The sequence below is a fragment of the Thermothelomyces thermophilus genome, chromosome 6 (genome assembly GCF_000226095.1).
Source record: "Thermothelomyces thermophilus ATCC 42464 chromosome 6, complete sequence".
NCBI classification, from domain to species: Eukaryota; Fungi; Ascomycota; class Sordariomycetes; order Sordariales; family Chaetomiaceae; genus Thermothelomyces; species Thermothelomyces thermophilus.
This window is the reverse complement of record NC_016477.1, coordinates 3051552-3070375: the sequence shown is the minus strand read 5'-3', so window position 1 is coordinate 3070375 and position 18824 is coordinate 3051552. Positions and strand designations below refer to the sequence as shown.

Genomic DNA, 18824 nt, shown 5'->3' with positions numbered 1-18824 from the left:
CCATTCGATTCGTTCCTGGAGGAATAGAGCATTGGGTCCGGGTCTTTCGATTCCTTGGGTGTCGGTTGTCCACGATCCATCCCGCCTCTGCGTGACTGTGAAACCCCACTGCCTCAAGATTGGGAGAATCGAAATTGGCGGCGCATACTCTCCTGCCATGTCCCATTCGGCAAGACCTGTCTCTGGGTCCACAGTGACCAGTTCGGAGTACGGTGCTTGTTCGTCTTCACCGTTGCCGTCGTGTCCGAGACTGTCCGTGTCACTGTCCTTGTCTTCGTAGCTCGTGGCTGCTACTTCGGTGACGTTCTTGGTGGTTTCGTCGATGGCCGCAATTTCCTTTCCGGGGGTTGGTTTCCATTCTTTCTTCGGGCTCCGGCATTCTCGCTTGTAGTGCCCTTTCTTTCCGCAGTTGTAGCAGGTAACATTGGACTTGTCTTTGGTCGCCTTCTTCTGGTCCTGCTTCTGCGCTGCGTCCACATCCATGGCTCCGGGGTGCGTCCCGTACGAGGTACTAACGTACGCTCGCTTTTTCTTGTCGTTGGCCTTAACCGTGGTTCCGTTCATTCGACCTCGTTTCTGCTGCTCTCGTGCGTAGAGTCGATCATCGATCCTGATGGCCTGCGCGATGTATTCATCCAGAGTCTCAGGCCGATCGTACTTGTACAGCTCGTCCTTGACCTTTTCCTTCAAGCCGTTGTAGAACAGTTGCATCAACGCCTCGTCGTTAAGCTGAGACTTGAGCATGTCCTGTCTGAACTGTGCGGCGTAGGAGGCTGCTGACTTGGTCTGTCGGAGATTGGCGAGTCTTTCTTGCGCATGAATCTTCTCGTCTTTGTCGCCAAAAACTTTCCGAAGCTCTTCTTCGAAACGGTCGTAAGATCGGAAGACTGCCCGTGTAAACGCGTCTCGATCGTCTTCGTCTTCCTCCGTGAGATAGTCGTTCCACGTAGGCTCGAACCATCTGAGTGCCTTGCCCTCTAGTCTCGTGGCTGCGTAGAGGACTTTGGCTTTGTCGTCCGGAAACTTGTCGTCATTGAGCCGGAAGTAGGATCGGAGGTTTGTCAGGAATCCTGCGAGATCCTCCTTGGTTCCTCCGTATTTACCAGGTGGTTCGATCTTGATGCGGCTCGCCTTGGCGGTCTCGAGCGCTTCGATTTTGGCGTAGGCTTCGTTGACCAACTTCTGCGAGTACTTTTCGCGGTTCTCGAGTTCCTTGATTCGAGCTTGAGCAGCCTTGTCTCTCTGGTCCAACTCCTGGATCCGCTGCTGGAGTTGACCAAGCTGAGCGAGCAGCTGTTCGGCCGTGACGTTGGTAGCCATGTCGATGTCGAGGTCGAAGTCACCTCCGTTCTGAACCATGACAGAACAAAGGGAGTGGTAACAACGTGTGACGAACCCAACTCAGACTGCTTCTGAAAGGGTCCAGACGGAGGTGGGTGAAGCGGGACAAGCAGGCAGGTCGTCTGAGGGATTCGGTGAAGCCAAAGGGTTCACAACAACACTTAGAGTTGTCTCTCACAGTAATCAGCAATGCTTGGTATGAGTACTGTGATTGTGATTGTTACCACTGGTGAACTCCCAGAGTTCGCCAGAACGAGTGACTATATACAATTTCCTTGTCCTTTCCCCCTTGAGTCTTGATCGTGCGATCGCTGCTGCGATCCTGCGATCGTTACCCAAGTGCTCGTCTTGATCGAAGTGCGATCACTGCGATCACTTCCTGATTGGTCCTTAGGTCTTGTGGTTCCTGATTGGTTCTGTGCGCCTTGCCGGGTCGCCTTATGCAGCCAAATCGTGACACGTCGTGGATCTACGTAAATGCTTGCTCGTGTCGCTCTTCCCATTAGAATTTAGCGTTCTTCTTGGTAAGTTCGTACAAAGGTCGTACGATCGCTCTAAAGTTCCTAATGAACATCCGGTAGAAGTTCGTAAATCCGATGAAACTTCGTACTTCTGTAACTGACGTCGGTCGTAGCCAATTCTTGATAGCTTTAATCTTTAAAGGTTCTATTTGAATTTGTCCTAGGGATATCTTATATCCTAGAAATACCATTTTCCTAATGTAGAATTTGCTCTTTTCCTTGTTAACTAATAGCTTATATATATATAGCGTGTCTAGTACTACTTTCGTATACTTCCGGTGTTTATCTATCGTCTTAGAGAAGATAAGTATATTATCAAGATAATATACCGTAAATTTGTTAAGAAAGGGTTAGATAGCTTGATTAATCAGGGCTTGGAACGTTACTAACGCGTTTATAAGTCTAAATAGCATGACAAGGTACTTATAGTGGCTATAGGGTGTCCTAAAGGCCGTTTTCCACTTGTTGCCTTCTTTAATCTATATATAGTTATAGGCCGATAGTAAGTCAAGACGCGTAAAATATTAGGCTCCTACTAACTAATCTCGGAGCTATAAGATTAATAGTAACGGGTATTGATTTTTCACGGTCTATTCGTTAAGTTGCTAATAGTCGACGTATAACCGTAGCTTTCCGTCTTTCTTAGGCATAAATAGGATTAGGTAGCTTACTAGCGATATCGACAGGCAGATATATCCTCTTTAAAGGTTCTCCTCTAAATATTACTTAAGTTCTTTATCCTATATCTGGCTTATATAGTAGATCTTAAAGAACTTTAGTTATACTCCTTCCTTAAGCTTAATCTTGTAATCCTATAGGCTGTGTTCTAGTAATCCTTCTAGATATTTCGGTTCGAATGCTAGGTGTCCTTCGTATTCCTTTAGTACTTCCCTAGTCTTATCTTGTCTCTCGGTTTTCTAATAGTATACAAACTTGGTTCTGTCTATAGCAATACTAGCAATTTCTCCTATCTTAACTTACTACTCTAATTACAGTGCTCCGTATTCGTTAACAGAGAGAATAGCTATCGGCAATTTAGCTTATTCCTCCTATCGTAATATCGATGTCGTTATACCGCCTCTTCTAGAGTCTGTAGTAGTCTACCTACCACTGTCCGTCCCTTGTAGTAGATCTATAGGACATGCCTTTCCTTGAGTATCGTCTGCTCGCGATCCTTGTGTACTCCCTATCTCGCTAGTCGAATACGACTCTGTTTGGGGTCGTAGGTAGCTACTATTCTTCTAGCTAATATCTAGGTTATAATCTTTATACTATGGTAACCCTAATATTATGTCTTTGTCGTTACCTATATCTATAATGCTAAATATGACTGCTATAGTCTTCCTTGCTATAGTGATATCGATTAGTTCGGTCTCCCTATATACCTATTGTATTGGAAATAGCCCTTTGACTATACTATGCTTCCGCTTCATTCTCTAGGGTATCCGTAGCTAATTTACAAGTGTTAGAGAAATCAGGTTCATCTCTGCTCTACTATCTACTAGTACGAGCATTTCGTACTGTTTTTACTATGCTATTATCTATAATCGCTTGTCTTGCTGCTGTTGTCTAAAGATTGCGGCAACTTCCTATACTTCTGCCGGGAGGTCTTAATATAGTGGTCTCTTGCGCCAGTCCCTCCTATACTACGCTACCACTCGCTGCTATACGGGCGTTAATGGTTTCCGGGCCCCTCGAAGGGCCCTGACCCGTTTCCTAGGTCAGTACTAACCTCTTCGGTTGTTCGGCTAATAGCGGCTTTGTCGATCGTGCTTATTTCCGTGAGCCATTAAGTGCTTGTAGCTTCCTACTATTAGGTCCGTTCTATTTTCCATCGTACGTGCCATAGCTTTATCTAAAGCTCTCGAATTCGCAATTTCTTTTTATCTATATGATAGAGGTAATCGTTGCTCTAGCACGAGTCCTATATGTCTCGTCCTATTCTATAGTGCCTAGGCTAGGCTCGTTTTGGAACTATTGTAATGCCTTCTAAATTGCGGGCTTCGATCTTCTAGAGTAATTCGGCCACTCTATTTCCTATATTGTAGACCTATTCTATAGGGCGTAAACTTCTGTCCTCATTTCCTTGTTAGGTTGGCTAGTAATTGTTTTTAAATTTATTACGGAAGTGGTATCGGCATTTATATACTATATACTAGAACTAGGGCACTTATATATATGCCTTATATTAAGGGTATAGTCATATAGCATCGCCTAGGAAGTATTAGAATTCTTTCCTAAATCCTTCCTATTATATATAGACTATAGGTACTCTAATGCTAAGATAGGAGTATTTCTTCTAGTAGCTTTCCTATATACGCTTGTCTTTTCCACAGTTTGTATATATAAACTAGTATTCCGGGTTCCACACGTCGTTACTAAGTTACTAGCCGTCAAGATTCTCGGCGTAGCTATCAGGCCTATTATATACCACAGGCTATTCTCCTTTGATAGCTTCTACAATACATTAGAGTTCCCTCATTTTATCCCTTATTCTATTGCTCTAGTAGGCAAGTCAAATCAAGTATCTATCCTATTTATACAGTTCTATATTAAGTTAGAAAACTTCGTTATAGTACTATTTAATTTGTTCCTAGAGGAATAGAACATTAGGTCCGGGTCTTTCGATTCCTTAGGTGTCGGTTGTCTACAATCTATCCTACCTCTATATAACCGTAAAACCCTACTACCTTAAGGCTAGGAAAATCGAAATTGGCAGTGTATACTCTCCTACCGTGTCCTATTCGGCAAGACCTGTCTCTAGGTCTATAGTGACTAGTTCGGAGTACGGTGCTTATTTGTCTTTACCGTTACTATCGTATCCGAGACTGTCTATACCACTGCCCTTATCTTTATAGCTCGTAGCCGCTACTTCGATGATGTCCTTAGTAGTTTCGTTAATAGTTGTAATTTCCTTTCTAGGGGCTAGTTTCCATTCTTTCTTTAGGCTTCGGCATTCTTACTTATAGTGCCCTTTCTTTCTATAGTTATAGTAGGTAACATTGGACTTGTCTTTAGTCGTCTTCTTCTAGTCTTACTTCTATGCTATATTTATATCTATAGCTCTAGGGTACGTCCTATACGAGGTACTAATATACGCCTGCTTTTTCTTGTCATTAGCCTTAACTATAGTTCTGTTTATTTGACCTTGTTTCTACTACTCTTATATATAGAATTGATTATCGATCCTAATAGCCTATATAATATATTTGTCTAGAGTCTTAGGCCGATTGTACTTATATAGCTTGTCTTTAACCTTTTCCTTTAAGCTGTTATAGAATAGTTATATTAATGCCTTGTCATTAAGCTAAGACTTAAGTATGTCCTATTTAAACTATATAGCATAGGAGGCTACTAACTTAGTCTATTAGAGATTAGCAAGTCTTTCTTATATATAAATCTTCTTATCTTTGTTACTAAAAACTTTCCGAAGCTCTTCTTTAAAACGGTTGTAAGATTAGAAGACTACCTATATAAATATGTCTTAGTCGTCTTTATCTTCCTTAGTAAGATAGTTATTCTATATAGGCTTAAACTATCTAAGTACCTTGCCCTCTAATCTTATAGCTATATAGAAGACTTTAGCTTTATTATCTAGAAACTTATCGTCATTAAGCCGGAAGTAGGATTAGAGGTTTATTAGGAATCCTATAAGATCCTCCTTAGTTCCTCTATATTTGCTAGGTAGTTCGATCTTAATACGCTTTGCTTTAGCACCCTTAAGTGCCTCGATTTTAGTATAGGCCTCGTTAACTAACTTCTATAAGTACTTTTCGCGGTTCTCGAGTTCCTTAATTCGAGCTTAAGCAGCCTTGTCTCTCTAGTCTAACTCCTAGATCCGCTGCTAGAGTTAACCAAGCTAAGCAAGCAGCTATTTAGCCATAATATTAGTAGCTATGTCGATGTCAAGGTCAAAGTTACCTCTATTCTAAACTATAATAGAACAAAGGGAGTGGTAATAACGTATGACAAACCTAACTCAGACTTCTTCTAAAAGGGTTTAGACAAAGGTAGATTAAGCAGGACAAGTATATAGGTCGTCTAAGGGATTTGGTAAAGCTAAAGGGTTTATAACAATACTTAGAGTTACCTCTTATAGTAATTAGCAATACTTGGTATAAGTACTGTAATTATAATTGTTACCACTAGTAAACTCTAGAGTCTACTATAATAAGTGACTATTTATATGTATATATACTCCTAGGATCACTAGCAGTCGTGGTGATCATTTATACTGGCTTACCTGGCTTATATCGTGAGCTAGTGATCCTCTGTTGGGATCATTTCTTGCTAAGCGTGATCCTGTCCTGATTGGTCTATCATTTCTTCGGCTTGATTGGCCCGTTCGTGCCAGTGGCTTAGGCGGCATCTGCATGTATATTTCCGTGACAAGCTGTCAGATGTATAGGCGATTAGCGTACATCTCCTTATACTTATAGGAACTATAGGTATAATGGTAATAGCAGGAGCTAGCGCTAGAATAATTACGACATTTGCCAAAAGAATGTCCTATTAGAGCTAACTATATATATATTCTATAGGGCACCTTATAAAGCTTGCTAGTAGTAATATTACTATATTTAGTTAGCTTAAACGATCTTAATATAACTAGTAAAGCGCTAGAAAACGGTAAAACCGGTAGGGATAATGGGAACACTTATAGTTTAGAAGTTAATTTAGAAGCTTTAGCACGCTTATACTTTTAAGGCATTATAAGAGTAGGAGTCGACCTGCTAGTAGTAGCTATATTTATAATAGGCATACCTAATAAGTCATCTATTAATTCGAGCATAAGAGGCATTATCCTATTATAATTATTATAATTAAAACTAGTAATACTATCACTACTATAGTTATAATGGCTATATTTGATCTATAGCTTCAAAGGAATCGCTCTACTATACTTAACTCTTTTAGACTTCTAAATACAGAAGGCAGGCCCCTAAAGGAGCCATCAAGGTAAGAGCGACAAAGGATATAACACTAAGAACAGTATTACTACAAAGTGTAGTTAAACGACTATCGCCTTTAACTAGGGGGTATATCAGAAGCTATAGAGCTTCTAAGAGTATTAGCTATATACGTGCCACAGCGTATAAGGCGTCGTTGCCAACGCATTGGCCAGTTCCTTTGTCTATAAATATCAGTCGTTTTGTCTCCTTTGTAGATAGTTTAACAAGGCACTGTCTCCTTCGTACAGCCACCTACTGCAGACTGCTTTCAACGCTCCCGGAGCTCCCACTGCGTTCGGCAGTATATAATTACTTACAATGGCTCGGAAGGCAAAGGCATATCTGATAACTGCACTAGACAAGGATTAGGTAAGCGAGCGTCTCGTTCTAGCTCGTCTGCGGTTGAAACATACAACCCCGAGATACTACCACTAAAGGTGTCTAGAGAGGTCTTCATGATCTCGAGATGACTCAAGACAGTCCTCCTAACCGTACTTCGTAGGCAACGGCATGGTTAATGCTGTTTCGACCCTGTTCGAGACCGTGCGCTCTCGTACATAGTAGAACTAGAACGGCTTAGGTAGAGGGTTGTGCAAAAGTCGTGTTTTGGATACAATATATTTATATAGTCGTTGTGCTAGGTCTCTGTACTGTGTGGGCTTAATCATATGGGTTGTACAGCTCAGCGATGTTGACATTTCAGCCAATCCCCCCTGATGTACTCCCTACCCCGAAACGCCTGTCCTTTGACACTTGCTGATCAGCTTAGACAGTAGGAGTAGGTCTACTGGATTTGTACCCGCGTGTGCGGGAAGGATAGAAAAAAACGGAGGGGAGGAGCGGCGGTGGGTGTGCAACGAAGCAATCTGAAAGTCGCACGGGTGTGCGAAATACAAGGGTTGGCCATGACGCGCGGAGAGCATGGTAAGTTGGGAGACAATACAATTCGAGGGCAGGTTCATGATGCCCAAGAGAACGTCGCAATGTGACGGACGTGATGACGGGGGAAAGAGAAACCTGCAGATCGCCTATCTAAATTATTCAAGGCGGGAGAGAGGGAATCGCCAAAAGAAAAAGGATTCATCATTCCCATAAAGTGCACAAAGCCCCCATTGGCCACGAAAGTATATATCTATTAATTTAAAAAAGGAGCAATCCAAACCATCTCAGCCAACTGAAACCCCACTCTCCCCAGCCTTAGAAAGCCGCGGCGCCAACCAGAGTGAAGAGAAGCACAACACCAGAGATGACAAATGGGGCCTTGTCCAGGGCGGGAACAGAGCCGCGAATGGCGGCGCTGGAGCTGCTAGACTCGCCGTCCTCGGAGGTACCGCTGCTGCTCTTGCCGCCCGAGCTGGTCGAAGCCTGGTCGACGGCCCACTGGGAGCCGGGGCCCTTCAGGCCGGGACCCTTGCCAGCGCCCTCCTCAAAGAACTGTGATTGTAGTCGGGTTAGCCGCCTGTTCAGGACATGGATGCTACTCAAAAAAGACAAAACAAGGCAGGAGTAAATAGATAGACAGAGAGGCAAACACGAACCTTGAGGGCACCCTCGGGAGTGTCCGGGAGCACAGACGACTCGACGTCCCAGTGGGCGTCCTTGGTCGGGCACTCGGAAGCCTTGGAGGTCTTGGTGTAGCCGCCGTCGTCCGTGGGAGCGGGCCACTTCTTGAGCGCAGCGGCAAAGGCCGAGAATTCGGGCAGCTCCTCGCGCTCGCCCGTCTGGTCGGCACCGCCGTTGTCCTGGCCGCCCTTGATCTTGACGATACCATAGTTGTTCGGCTCCATGCTGTACTCGTACAGCAGGCCGCCGGAGTAGACGCCCGTCATGTTGCGGTGCATGAGCGACTCGATCTCGCCAAAGTCGCGCGGGTTGTCGATGCAGCCGTACTCGGACAGGAACAGGGGGATGCCGTAGCCCTTGAAGTCCTCGACCTTCTTGTTCCAGCCAGACGTGACGAAGTCGGTGCTGCACCAGGAGTAGTCGTTCTATGCGAAAAACAAACAGTTAGCGCCTGGGGTCATGTTGCTCATTGCTCGCCCTCCCCGGCAAAAGTGGGGAAAAGGAGGGAGGGGGACCTACAAAAGCGAAGAAGTCGCTGCGCTCCTCATCGGAGCCGCAGTTGAAGTAGTGGGCAGTCTGCATCCGGTTGGTCGTCACATCGGCGGCCGAGTACCCGACGGGGATCTTGCGATAGCCGCGGGCCTTGATGTAACGACGCATGTCACGGTCGGTGGCCTTCACGTAGGGAGCGGTGCGGGTGGTGTTGAGGAGGTCGTGGATGACCTCGTTGCCGGAGAAGAAGGCCATGGTGTTGGAGTACTTGGCAAAGGCATCGATGGTGGCAAACACGCTCTGCAGATAGGGCGTGTTGTACGAGCCGTGGGGGTCCTCGCGGTTGATCGAGTACAGCGGGTTGTTGGCGTCGAGCACAACGTAGATGCCGGCGTCGGCGAGCGCGTTCATGCACTCGTCGTGGTCCAGCGAGTTGTCGGTCGAGTAGACGCGAATCACGTTGACACCGAGCTTCTTGAACTTGGCGATATCCTTCAGGCAGATGTCAGGGTCGGCCAGAGGGTCGACGTTGGCTGCGGCGCCGCCGGGCTGGTAGTCGATGCCGCGGATGTAGAACCTCTCATTGCCCTTGAAGAAGGCATTGCCCGTCACCGTGATAGGCTCGAGCTCAGTAGCGCGCGGCTTCGACCTGACGGTCGCCGTCGGGTTGCCGTGCACAGCGGTCGCAGCCCCGACCGCGGACAAGAGCGCTGCAGTCCTCATGGTTGCCGAGTACCTCGGGAATCAGATGGATAGTTGCATACAAGTTGGGGCGACAGTTTTGGAAATTGCGGAACAACAAAGTTGAGGCCGTCAAGAAAACGGTAGATTAAAAACTTAGAAAAGACAAATGACCATCAAAACGAGTGGAATGGCCGACGTCGAAGAACAGGAACAATCTGTGGAGGAACGACTGACGCGAAGAAGAAGCGACGTTGGTGGTCTTTGAAGAGTGCAGAAAACCTGCCCGGATGGGGCGCGTTTTGGCGGCACGGCGGCAGTTAAAACACACACACATCCACACACACCCTTGGTCCGAAAAGGGGTAGGAGCATAGCCACGATCCAAGAAGTCTTGGAACTCTTGGATCTGACTATTTCAATGCTGGCATTGCGTCTGCCAAGAGAGCGCCATTCCCCTGAAATTGGCGCGCCAAGCGCCAATGATTGCAACCTGTTGACCGTCTCCGAGAGCCATTGTGAACCCATTGGCTACACCGGTCTGTTTGATCTTGACACGAAAACAGGATACCCTACCATTTGGTTCGGCATGGATCGCTGAGGATACAACAAGCGTGTAGCAAAACAGACGTGGTAAAGAATGGAGGCCCAGCAGTTTGACGGCGACTCATTCTGTGACGGTTGAGAATTTGGAGGTTTGGAGGTTTGCGGGAATTGCCGAGAAAATCGACGTCCCCACACTGTTCGGAGATCTAGAAGGGCTCACCCCGGAAACACAGCAGTGAGGACATCTGGTGCTCAGCAAGCGAAGTATCAGCTACCTTCGTACGGACGAGAGCAGCCAGATCATTCCGTACATACACTAGTTACTGTGCAATGTTTCCGGTGCACGCATTGTACACAACAATGGCAAAGACAGCTTCTCTAGGCGATTGACATGGGTGTGGGGTGCCAAGCAGTCGGGTCGATGGATTCGCGCTTCATCCGTTGATCTCACCTTCGCGACGAGCGACTTGAAACCGCCAAAGGTGCGAGAGGTCCAGCCAAGAGTGGAGTCCGCATCAAAAGGGTCTGGAATGCTCCCGCCTGGTCGCCTGGGCCCAATTGCAGCAGGCCGGCATTTGGAGCTAACTAGCACCTGGCGGGGACTCGGCATAAACTAGGTAATCCGTACTACGGATCCCTTACACTAAGCTTAGGTACCTTAGAGTAGTGTAGAGTTAGAGAGGGGCCGAGGTTTTGCCGGCTGAACACCACAACTCGCAAGTCCGAGGATTTCAACCAGAACTGAACATCGCACCAAAAAACTGAGAGACATACTCTTCAGTCTCTTTCAATGCACCAGTTGCTCGCTAACTTGCGTCTGTCAGGTTCGAATATTCCTCATGGGCCGACAACAGGACGCTTCGCCTTAATCACACTGTAGGCTAGTTTACGGGAAGAATCATTGTGGTCAAACAGTAAATCGAGGTAGTTAATTAGTGGAAAACGCTACTAAAGTACGAGCATTCTTCATGTAGCTTTAACACTTCACGACAGTTTTCCCAAGGGCTTTGAGGTCTACTCGTGAGCGTGGGGGTTGCCCTCAGGATTCAGGGCCACAGTTATTACTATGCCCTTTCAAGAAATAATCAAATGCTTTTCCCACCATCCCTCTGCAAGCCATCGAAATTGCTCTCGGTAATTTGGTCCTTTCTGCTTCGATTACCGGTGGCCCTCTCTTCGGGCCTGAGGACCGGCCAGTCCTCGTCCCCGCCGTCGAAGTTTCTGCGGGAGCCGACGTACTACCTCTCCTCGAGAATGGTACAAACCCTAACCCTTCTTCCGGCTGTTCCTCATGCCAATCGCTGCACATGCCGAAGAGTAACGGCAGGGCTCCATATTAACTACCCCACACGACCCCAGTTTCGATGCGACCCGTTGTTTACCTGCAAGACTGAGCCTACGTCTCGAGGCAGCTGCTGCAGACCGCAGGTCCCGTCCGCGTATGCAATCGGACGGCGTGCCTGACCGCCTGAAGTTGATGCTCACTGGTCAATTGAAGGCGGCCAATACTCTGCAGGTTTTCCAAGGCCGCCTGCTCCAGTGCGAAGTAGTATCACGGAATCTTTAGCAGGCAACGACTCGACGACGATTAATGCGATGGCGCAACCAAACGGAGCCTCGTCGCTCAGCCGCGCGAAGTCAACGCGCGCATCGGCAAACATCGGCAAGCCGTCCCAGAGTGCCTCGCGCGGGAATGCACCGGGCGCCGTCCCATCGACCACGACTTCTCACCAAACCACCTCGCCGACTGCCCGGTCTCATGTCTCCCTCTTTCTTGCCAACCTCCGCCTGCTCAATCTCGACCAGCACCCCGACTGGCCCGACATCAACGCGCTCACATTCAGCACGAAGGATCTGGCTCAAGGGCAGAAGAAGCGCATCCAATCGGTGGAGTGGGCCCTGTACCACCTCTTCAGGCTGTGGGACCCGGACGAAGCACGCAACAAGCTGCAGCCCTTCTTTCCACCGCTCGACCAGGTCCAGTCGCTGAATCTCCGCGCCGCGTTGCTGAGGGGCTTAGAGCAAGCAAAGAAGAATGGTGTTCTCGGCCGGGATGCCGTCGTGCGCAAGACCATGCTCGACGAATGCAAGGGCGAGCGGCTGGAGGAGGTGCTGGCCGTCTTCTCGTCGGCCGTCCTCAAAAAGGTGGTTGCTGAGCAGCAGCTGAATGGAGGGGGCCACCCTGCTCTTGCCCAGACTCTTGCTCTTGAGAATCGAGGGTACTCTGGTGACCGGACCGAGCTGGTGGCCCTCGTCATCGCACACAAGGCGTCGTTGCGCCGCATGCTGGACGAGAAGAACACGGATCGGGCACGGTTCCGGGAGTTCTCTGACTGGTTGGCGCTGAAAGAGGAGACGGTTGCCAGGAAGCGTGAGGAGGCTGAGGCTGCGAAGCGAAGCGGCCGGAAAAAGGTGGTAACCGACGAAGAGAAGCGCGAAGTCTGGGGCATAGTGCGAAATAACTGGGCTGGCAACGAACGATGGATGGAGGCGCTGCTCTACGGCGACAGCAAGTCCCACAAGGATGGTGTGCTCGCGACCCCGTATGACCGTGTTTGGAGACGGGTCCAAGAAGGAAGGCTTGCCGAACTCGAGGGTACATCTGCCGGCCTTCTGGAACGGTTGGAACACCGAGTCCAGGGGCAGCAAGCACGGCTGGAGAAGTGGCAAGGGTTTCGCCAGAGGCTGTTTGGAAAGACTGGGTCTGAGGCCGCGACGAAAGGGCAGAAACAGGAGCCTAAACACAAGGGCATCGATCTCGGCTTTCGAGAGCACGAGAGCCTCCGTCTCGACCGTCTGAGCCCAAGGAAGCTGCCGAGACCCTCGCCCAAGCAGCTCGACAGCCACTACGAGGCGCTCATTGAAGGTCTCAGGTCGGATCTATCCAAAATCGGCTCAACCGCTCCAGCCATCCCCGCGTTCTTCCGCAGACCGCCGCCGCTGGAGCGACCAGAGCCGCCGACCGAGGATGCCGAGCCGGAATCCGAAGTAATATCCGACATCAGCGAGCTCGAGGAGGCACGGCCACCGCCACGTCCGTCGCCCTCTCGCCGTGAACCGATCAAAGTGTCGGAAGAGCCAGCATTTGAACCGGTCCTACGGAAAGCCAAGACCTTTGATGATGAGCACGGATTCTTCGAGGATGAACCCTTGATCCCATCTCGTCTCCAGAGATCAGCCACCGTCCAGCCTCAGTCGCCTTCTGCGAGACGGCGGCAGAGCCAAGACTCGCCGACGAAGTCTCCAGAGCGGCGGTTTAGTTCGGCACCAAAAGCTACCCGGCGCCCTTCATCGCCTCCACCCCCGGCTCCTTCCCCTCCTCGAGTGGTGACGCCATCACCAGAGCCGCCACCTTCGCCCGAACAGGCGGTATCGCCAACACAGCAGCTCGCGGATCAAATACTCGCTGCGGTTAGCGCCGCCTCCCCGTCTCCCGTCAAGAAACCGCGACACAGGCTCTCCCTGGCCGAGCGCACTCGTCTCTCCATGGCACGGGTCACGTCCCACGCGAACCTCCGCGTTCCGGAAGCGGACGAAGACGGGTTTGACGAGGCAGGGGGAGAAGCCGTTCCGGAGGCGGATAATGGGAATCGTGGCGCGCTCGACCGCGCGCCGAGGCCAGTCGTCTCCTCCGTGGCCGAACCGTCAACGGCGGAACGCGAGGCGGGGGGGTATGAAGACCTGGTTGCCCGCACGAGGCGGAGCTTGGCCGGCTCTGAAGCGGCAAGACAGAAAGCGCAGCTGGAACGGCGACGGTCGTTGAAAAGGGGGATGCAGAGCGGCGGCGGCGCCCCGTCGACGCCGGCCGCGGCGGGGAGGAGAAGCAACTACTTCCGTGCCGTCAGTGAAGAGGAGGGCAATTCGACATTGCAGCTCGCCGAGGAGCTCTTGAATGGCGGGCGCGAGAATGATTATGAGGCGGTCTTTATGAGCCGCCCAAAGCTGAAGACTAGCCCGATCGGTACACCCGTGAGGGAATTCTGGGATTAAGCGACGCATTTCATGAGTGAGCAATCGAGATACGACATGAGGATGAGAATTTGGAAGATTGCGGGTACGATATTCGATGTTATGGATAGACGTAACGGAAGAAGGCGCGGGTTCAAGACGGTACTGCAGTGCGATGGCTCACGTTCATACGACCAGCAATGATTACGCAAGGATTCATATTTTTTGTATCGAGCAACTATAAGTACAATTGACACCATTTACCATGCGAACCAGTGTCTAGCCAGCATTGGTAGGTAGTTCACACATGATATCCTCAACTTTCGTCCCTCCCCAACCACCCCCGTCTATACAACCGCACAGCCGCGTCTCCTTTACGCCTTTACCATCCCTGCGCCTTGAGCTCCATGACCCGGTTGATGGTAGCCCTGAAGCCCTGCCTGAACCGCTCCTGCCACCTCTCGCGCTTGAGACGCTTCCGCTTCAGCGCGGGCCGCTCGTGGAACCTGGTCAGGCGGACGTGGGCCTTGATCTTGTTCTGGGACACGGCGCGGTGCAGCAGGCGGAAGCCGCGGGCCAGGTCGACGTTGCCCTTGATCTGGATCGTGCGGCCGGTCGAGGGGCGCAGGCGCAGCTCGGGCTCCGACACGTCGTAGTGCTTGGGCAGGAACTCGTCCTCGCTCCACGTGCTCATCGTCTCGGTGGTGCCGGTGGTGCCGGTGCTGCCGTCGCTCTTGCTGCCGCCGGCGCCCGTCGCCCGCTCCATGTCCGAGGTGATCTGCGTGGGCAGGTTGAACAGGTCGCCCGTGCCCGCGGAGGAGGAGGAGGAGGAGGAAGAGGAGGTCGGCGCCCGCCCGGTGAGCGTCGTGTTGCGGAAGAGGGATGCGCCGCCGGAGCTGCTGTTGCCGCCGCCGCTCCGTGCCTGCGGCGCGGCCCAGCTCTTCTGGGAGCCCTCCAGCATGTTGTTCTTGCGGATCGGCGGCCGCGGGGGCAAGGATGACGACGACGACGGGTTCTGCGACAGCGAAGCCTGGAGCTGGGCAACCCGGTACGCCGGGGAGCGAGGGTTCACCGGGGTTTCGGACGGCGGCTGCTGAACGGCAGCGGCAGCGGCAGCGGCCTCGGATTGCTGTTTGTTATTTGTGCTGAACTGGTGGCGCTGGATGAGCACGCTCGAGGGGAACGGCCGCGTGCTGGCGAGGGACGGCCTCGTTGCTGCTGCCGCTGCCGAGCGGCAGACTGAGACGACCTGGCGGAACTCCATGATCCTGTTGAAGGAAACGGGCGAGGTCAATATTCAGACTGGAATTGCGCAGGTCATTTGACAGTGAGGATAAGGGACGTACTCAATTGGTCATGGAAATGCCGGCGTTTCGGTCGTGATCGATGCAGCACCCGTTGCTTCCTGGCAAGCAACTACTCGTACTTTTGATTTTCTGAAGTCGCGCCTCCTCCAGCTGCGCTAGCCCGAGTTGCAAAGACCCACTCTGCGTGCTCAGCGGGTCTGACAAAGATCATTGGTTAATCCAAGTCGTTCGCTGTGCAAACTCCGGCTTCGCCCGCCCAGGAGCCTCGGTCACGTGCTGATAGCAATTACGAGTGGATTCCAGGCCCGCTTTGGCAGATGGAACGTGCGCCGCGACTATCCAATCTTGTGAACTTTTGCTTGTCGCGATCGCGACCTGCTCGTCGTCATCCCCAACAACCGTTGTCGGCGCCTCGATTCAGCAGACAGCATCTGAACCAAATCGGCAGATTTATTTATTTTTTGGCTTCTTCCATTGCAATAGAAGCCTACAAATACCGCACGGTCACCCGCCGCCATGGCGTACAATCCCTACGGAGGTATGTCTCGCCTCGCATGTGTTCTCTTGCCGCAAAACCATCGGGCGTCCTTTTTAATGGTCAGTATCGCTAACATTAGTTGTCTACAAACAGTGCCTCCTTATGGAGCTCCTCCGGTTTACCCATCGTACCCTGGGGCGTCGCATCCGCCGGGGATGGCACCGCCACCGGGCTTAGGTATGTGAAGTCACGAAACGCTGTGCGGCTCTTTGCTCGTTTGCTTACCAGCTCTCTCTCGTCCAGGTCCTCCTCCAGGCATGTCCTCTGCCCCTGGAATGGCACCGCCTCCTGGTGTCCAGCCGCCCAATAGTGCCACACAAGCTAATCGACCAAGCGGCCTTCCTGCGTCCTTCCAACCGCCACCGAACCTACCCAACATCAACTTCAACGCCCCGGTGATCCGCTTGGGCGCCAGCATGCCGCCGGCGAAAACCGGTTCGTCAATCAGTAGCGACCGCAAGGACTCGCACACCCCGACATCCGGCAGGCCCGGTCTTGGAGCCGACCGTGCGGATCAGTCGCGCGGCCAAACGAGGGAGAGCATGCAGTCGTTGATTCCGCCCACCGCGGAGGAGCGGCTCCGAACAATCTTTGTCCACAAGATCCCGGAGGGTGTTGGCGGCGAGGCGGGCATCCAGCAGCTGCTCAGCACGGTCGGCAGGCTGCGGCGGTGGGATTCAGGACAGTCGCATCTGTCGGAGCACAAGGGGGCCCTGTTTGGGTTCGCACAGTACGAAGACCCCGAATCGCTAGCCGCTGCAGTCGAGTTACTCAAAGACATCGAGGTGCCCGTGAAGAAGCAATCCCCGACCGAGAACCCGCCGGCCGACGACGACGACAAGTTCGAAGGCATTGACAAGGAAAAGCTCAAGGTCGAGGTGGATCCGAGCACCGTCAAGTATTTAGAGTCCTGGAAGGAAACGAGGCCATCCGACGACTCCGCGCTCGAGGCACGGATCAACGAGGCGGGAACTGCGCTGAAGCAGTTCGTTCGCGACTTGTTCTACCCGCGCGTCACTAGCGGCCGGGATGCCGAGGGCGACACCGCCATGGCTAACGGTTCGAATGGCCTAGGAGAGAACGTCGAGGTGATTAACATTCCCTTGGCTCCCGAAGACGAGCTGGCAGACATTCCGGCCGAGATGCGGGCGACCGTGGCCGCCGAGATTGCAGCTTTCCGAGAAAGGAGCAACAAGCGAGATTTGGAGCGTCTCCGGAAGGAGGAAGAGTTCGAAGAGATGGAACGTCAACGCAATGGCGCGCCCCGCAAGTCGCGTCTAGACTCCCCGCCGCCGAGCAATTCCAACATGGTTCCGCTAGCGCCCCGCGGCGCTCCGAATGCCCCGGCGGGTCCCAAGGGACAGAGCCGTGGCGTGGAGTTTGTCAACGGCGGCACGACCAACGGGCAACGGTTTCCGGACGACGATGACACGGATGCAGATGACGAGGAGCTTTACAATAGGGAGCTGGCAAAACAGCGGGCGGAGGACGAGAAGCTCTACCTAGAGGCCGAGCGGAAGTGGGTCAACCGTGAACGGCAGCGCGCAGCCGCGCTCGACAGAGAACGGGAACGCGAGCGGTCAGAAACAGAAGGTTTCGCCCGCAGGAGGGAGGAGCAGCTCGAGAGGGACAAGAATTGGGATGACGACCGTGAGGCATCGCGCAAGAGTCATCTCTACTACCGCGATCACGGCCAGTGGATCAGGGAACGGACTGCTTTCCGAGCAGCAGAGGCGGCCCGGGACGAGATGGACCGGCGCGCCGAGGAGGAGGAGCGGCGCAGGGCGGAGGCCGAGATGGAACATGCCAGAGACATGGCCGATTCCTTCCTGGAGCGGCAGGCCGCGGAAATGGAGAGGCAACCAGCAGCCCCTGCGGCACCGCAGCGCGTCACCATCTCCTTTGGTGCGGCGGCCCAGAAGGCGGCTCAGCGCACTGCGGCCCCACGCCGCACCGTGGCCGAGGTTGAAGGTCTGCTCGACGACGAGGAGCAAGACCAGACCACCAAGCGGCAGCTGGTGCCCATCAAGTTTGAGCCCATCACTGACACCAAGGCCATGTCCGAGGAGGACATCCAGAACGCCGTGCGCGCGCTTGCGCACGAGATCCCAGTCGACCGGGAAGGCCTCTGGGCATGGGACGTTAAGTGGGACTATCTTGAGGAGTCGGTTATCCGCGAGAAGCTGCGGCCGTTTGTCGAGAAGAAGGTGGTCGAGTACCTGGGCGTGCAGGAGCAATTCTTGGTGGACGTTGTCGAGGAGCACCTGCGCAAGCACCAGAAGCCGGCTGAATTGGTGGAGACGCTCAGCGAAGCCCTGGACGAGGACGCTGAAGACATGGTCAAGAAGCTGTGGCGCATGGTCATCTTCTTCACCGAGAGCGAGAAGCGCGGGCTACCTGCGTGAGCGTGGGCTAGTTGCTTGGCCGGGACAAATCCACATTCATACGTGTATTGTTATTTAATGGAGGCGTTACTGGCGCATCTGTTGGTCTTTTGCGTAATTCGTCACAGAATTCGTTCACTATAGGTTGCTGTTGGGGCGGCACAGCTGGGGCAACGAGAGAGGGGGGCCCATGCCATGCCAAGAACACCATTCTGTTTGCCTTTGTCTCTCCCCGGCCCCTAATGAATTTCATTCCCTTCCTTTTGCTGGCGGCTCGAAGCGCAGAATCCAGGAATCCTAACAACAAGACAGTAGTGGAGTGTATGACGCAGTCTGAGGAGGCATCCGTGCAGTACCTTGGTTAGTGAGGTACGAAGTAGTCTGTTGAGCTATAGAATCCGGAATTGGGAATCCGGGAAAGCCTCGGCCCCTCTTCGTTCCCTGGGAGCTAATCCCAACCAAACGATGCTCTGCGGCAATGCAGGTGAGGGGAACCGCGTGGATTGCCCCTTTGGGTAACTACCTAGGCATCCTCGGGGAGGAGAGCTTGAC

At 52.0% G+C, this 18824-nt stretch overlaps 4 protein-coding genes across 4 annotated transcripts; 2 read left to right on the top strand and 2 right to left on the bottom strand.

The window, feature by feature from the left end:
- Positions 1-7740: 7740 nt before the first annotated feature.
- Positions 7741-9806, bottom strand: MYCTH_60294 (glycoside hydrolase family 72 protein). The gene is made up of 3 exons (XM_003666250.1): positions 8897-9806; positions 8353-8802; positions 7741-8248 (listed from the first exon to the last, which is right to left on the bottom strand). The coding sequence occupies exons 1-3, from the start codon at positions 9590-9592 to the stop codon at positions 8012-8014; spliced, it is 1383 nt and encodes a 460-aa protein (XP_003666298.1). The 5' UTR covers positions 9593-9806; the 3' UTR covers positions 7741-8011.
- A 1662-nt stretch (positions 9807-11468) lies between these two features.
- Positions 11469-14255, top strand: MYCTH_2310837 (uncharacterized protein). The gene has a single exon (XM_003666249.1). It carries the CDS (start codon positions 11692-11694, stop codon positions 14083-14085), a length of 2394 nt encoding a protein of 797 aa, XP_003666297.1. The 5' UTR covers positions 11469-11691; the 3' UTR covers positions 14086-14255.
- MYCTH_2310836 (uncharacterized protein) lies at positions 14256-15482 on the bottom strand. Its single transcript, XM_003666248.1, has 2 exons — positions 15390-15482; positions 14256-15311 (listed from the first exon to the last, which is right to left on the bottom strand). Exon 2 carries the CDS (start codon positions 15305-15307, stop codon positions 14426-14428), a length of 882 nt encoding a protein of 293 aa, XP_003666296.1. The 5' UTR covers positions 15308-15311; positions 15390-15482; the 3' UTR covers positions 14256-14425.
- A 601-nt stretch (positions 15483-16083) lies between these two features.
- Positions 16084-18689, top strand: MYCTH_2310833 (uncharacterized protein). The gene has a single exon (XM_003666247.1). The coding sequence runs from the start codon at positions 16146-16148 to the stop codon at positions 18291-18293; it is 2148 nt and encodes a 715-aa protein (XP_003666295.1). The 5' UTR covers positions 16084-16145; the 3' UTR covers positions 18294-18689.
- The last annotated feature ends 135 nt before the right edge of the window (positions 18690-18824 follow it).

Excerpts from the sequence above, each read along its gene's own strand:
- MYCTH_60294 (XM_003666250.1), bottom strand. The coding sequence starts at position 9,592 with ATGAGGACTGCAGCGCTCTTGTCCGCGGTCGGGGCTGCGACCGCTGTG. Across the intron at positions 8,803-8,896 it reads GCAGCGACTTCTTCGCTTTT|AACGACTACTCCTGGTGCAG; the intron begins GTAGGTCCCCCT and ends TTTTTCGCATAG. Across the intron at positions 8,249-8,352 it reads CTCCCGAGGGTGCCCTCAAG|TTCTTTGAGGAGGGCGCTGG; the intron begins GTTCGTGTTTGC and ends CTACAATCACAG.
- MYCTH_2310837 (XM_003666249.1), top strand. The coding sequence starts at position 11,692 with ATGGCGCAACCAAACGGAGCCTCGTCGCTCAGCCGCGCGAAGTCAACG.
- MYCTH_2310836 (XM_003666248.1), bottom strand. The coding sequence starts at position 15,307 with ATGGAGTTCCGCCAGGTCGTCTCAGTCTGCCGCTCGGCAGCGGCAGCA.
- MYCTH_2310833 (XM_003666247.1), top strand. The coding sequence starts at position 16,146 with ATGTCCTCTGCCCCTGGAATGGCACCGCCTCCTGGTGTCCAGCCGCCC.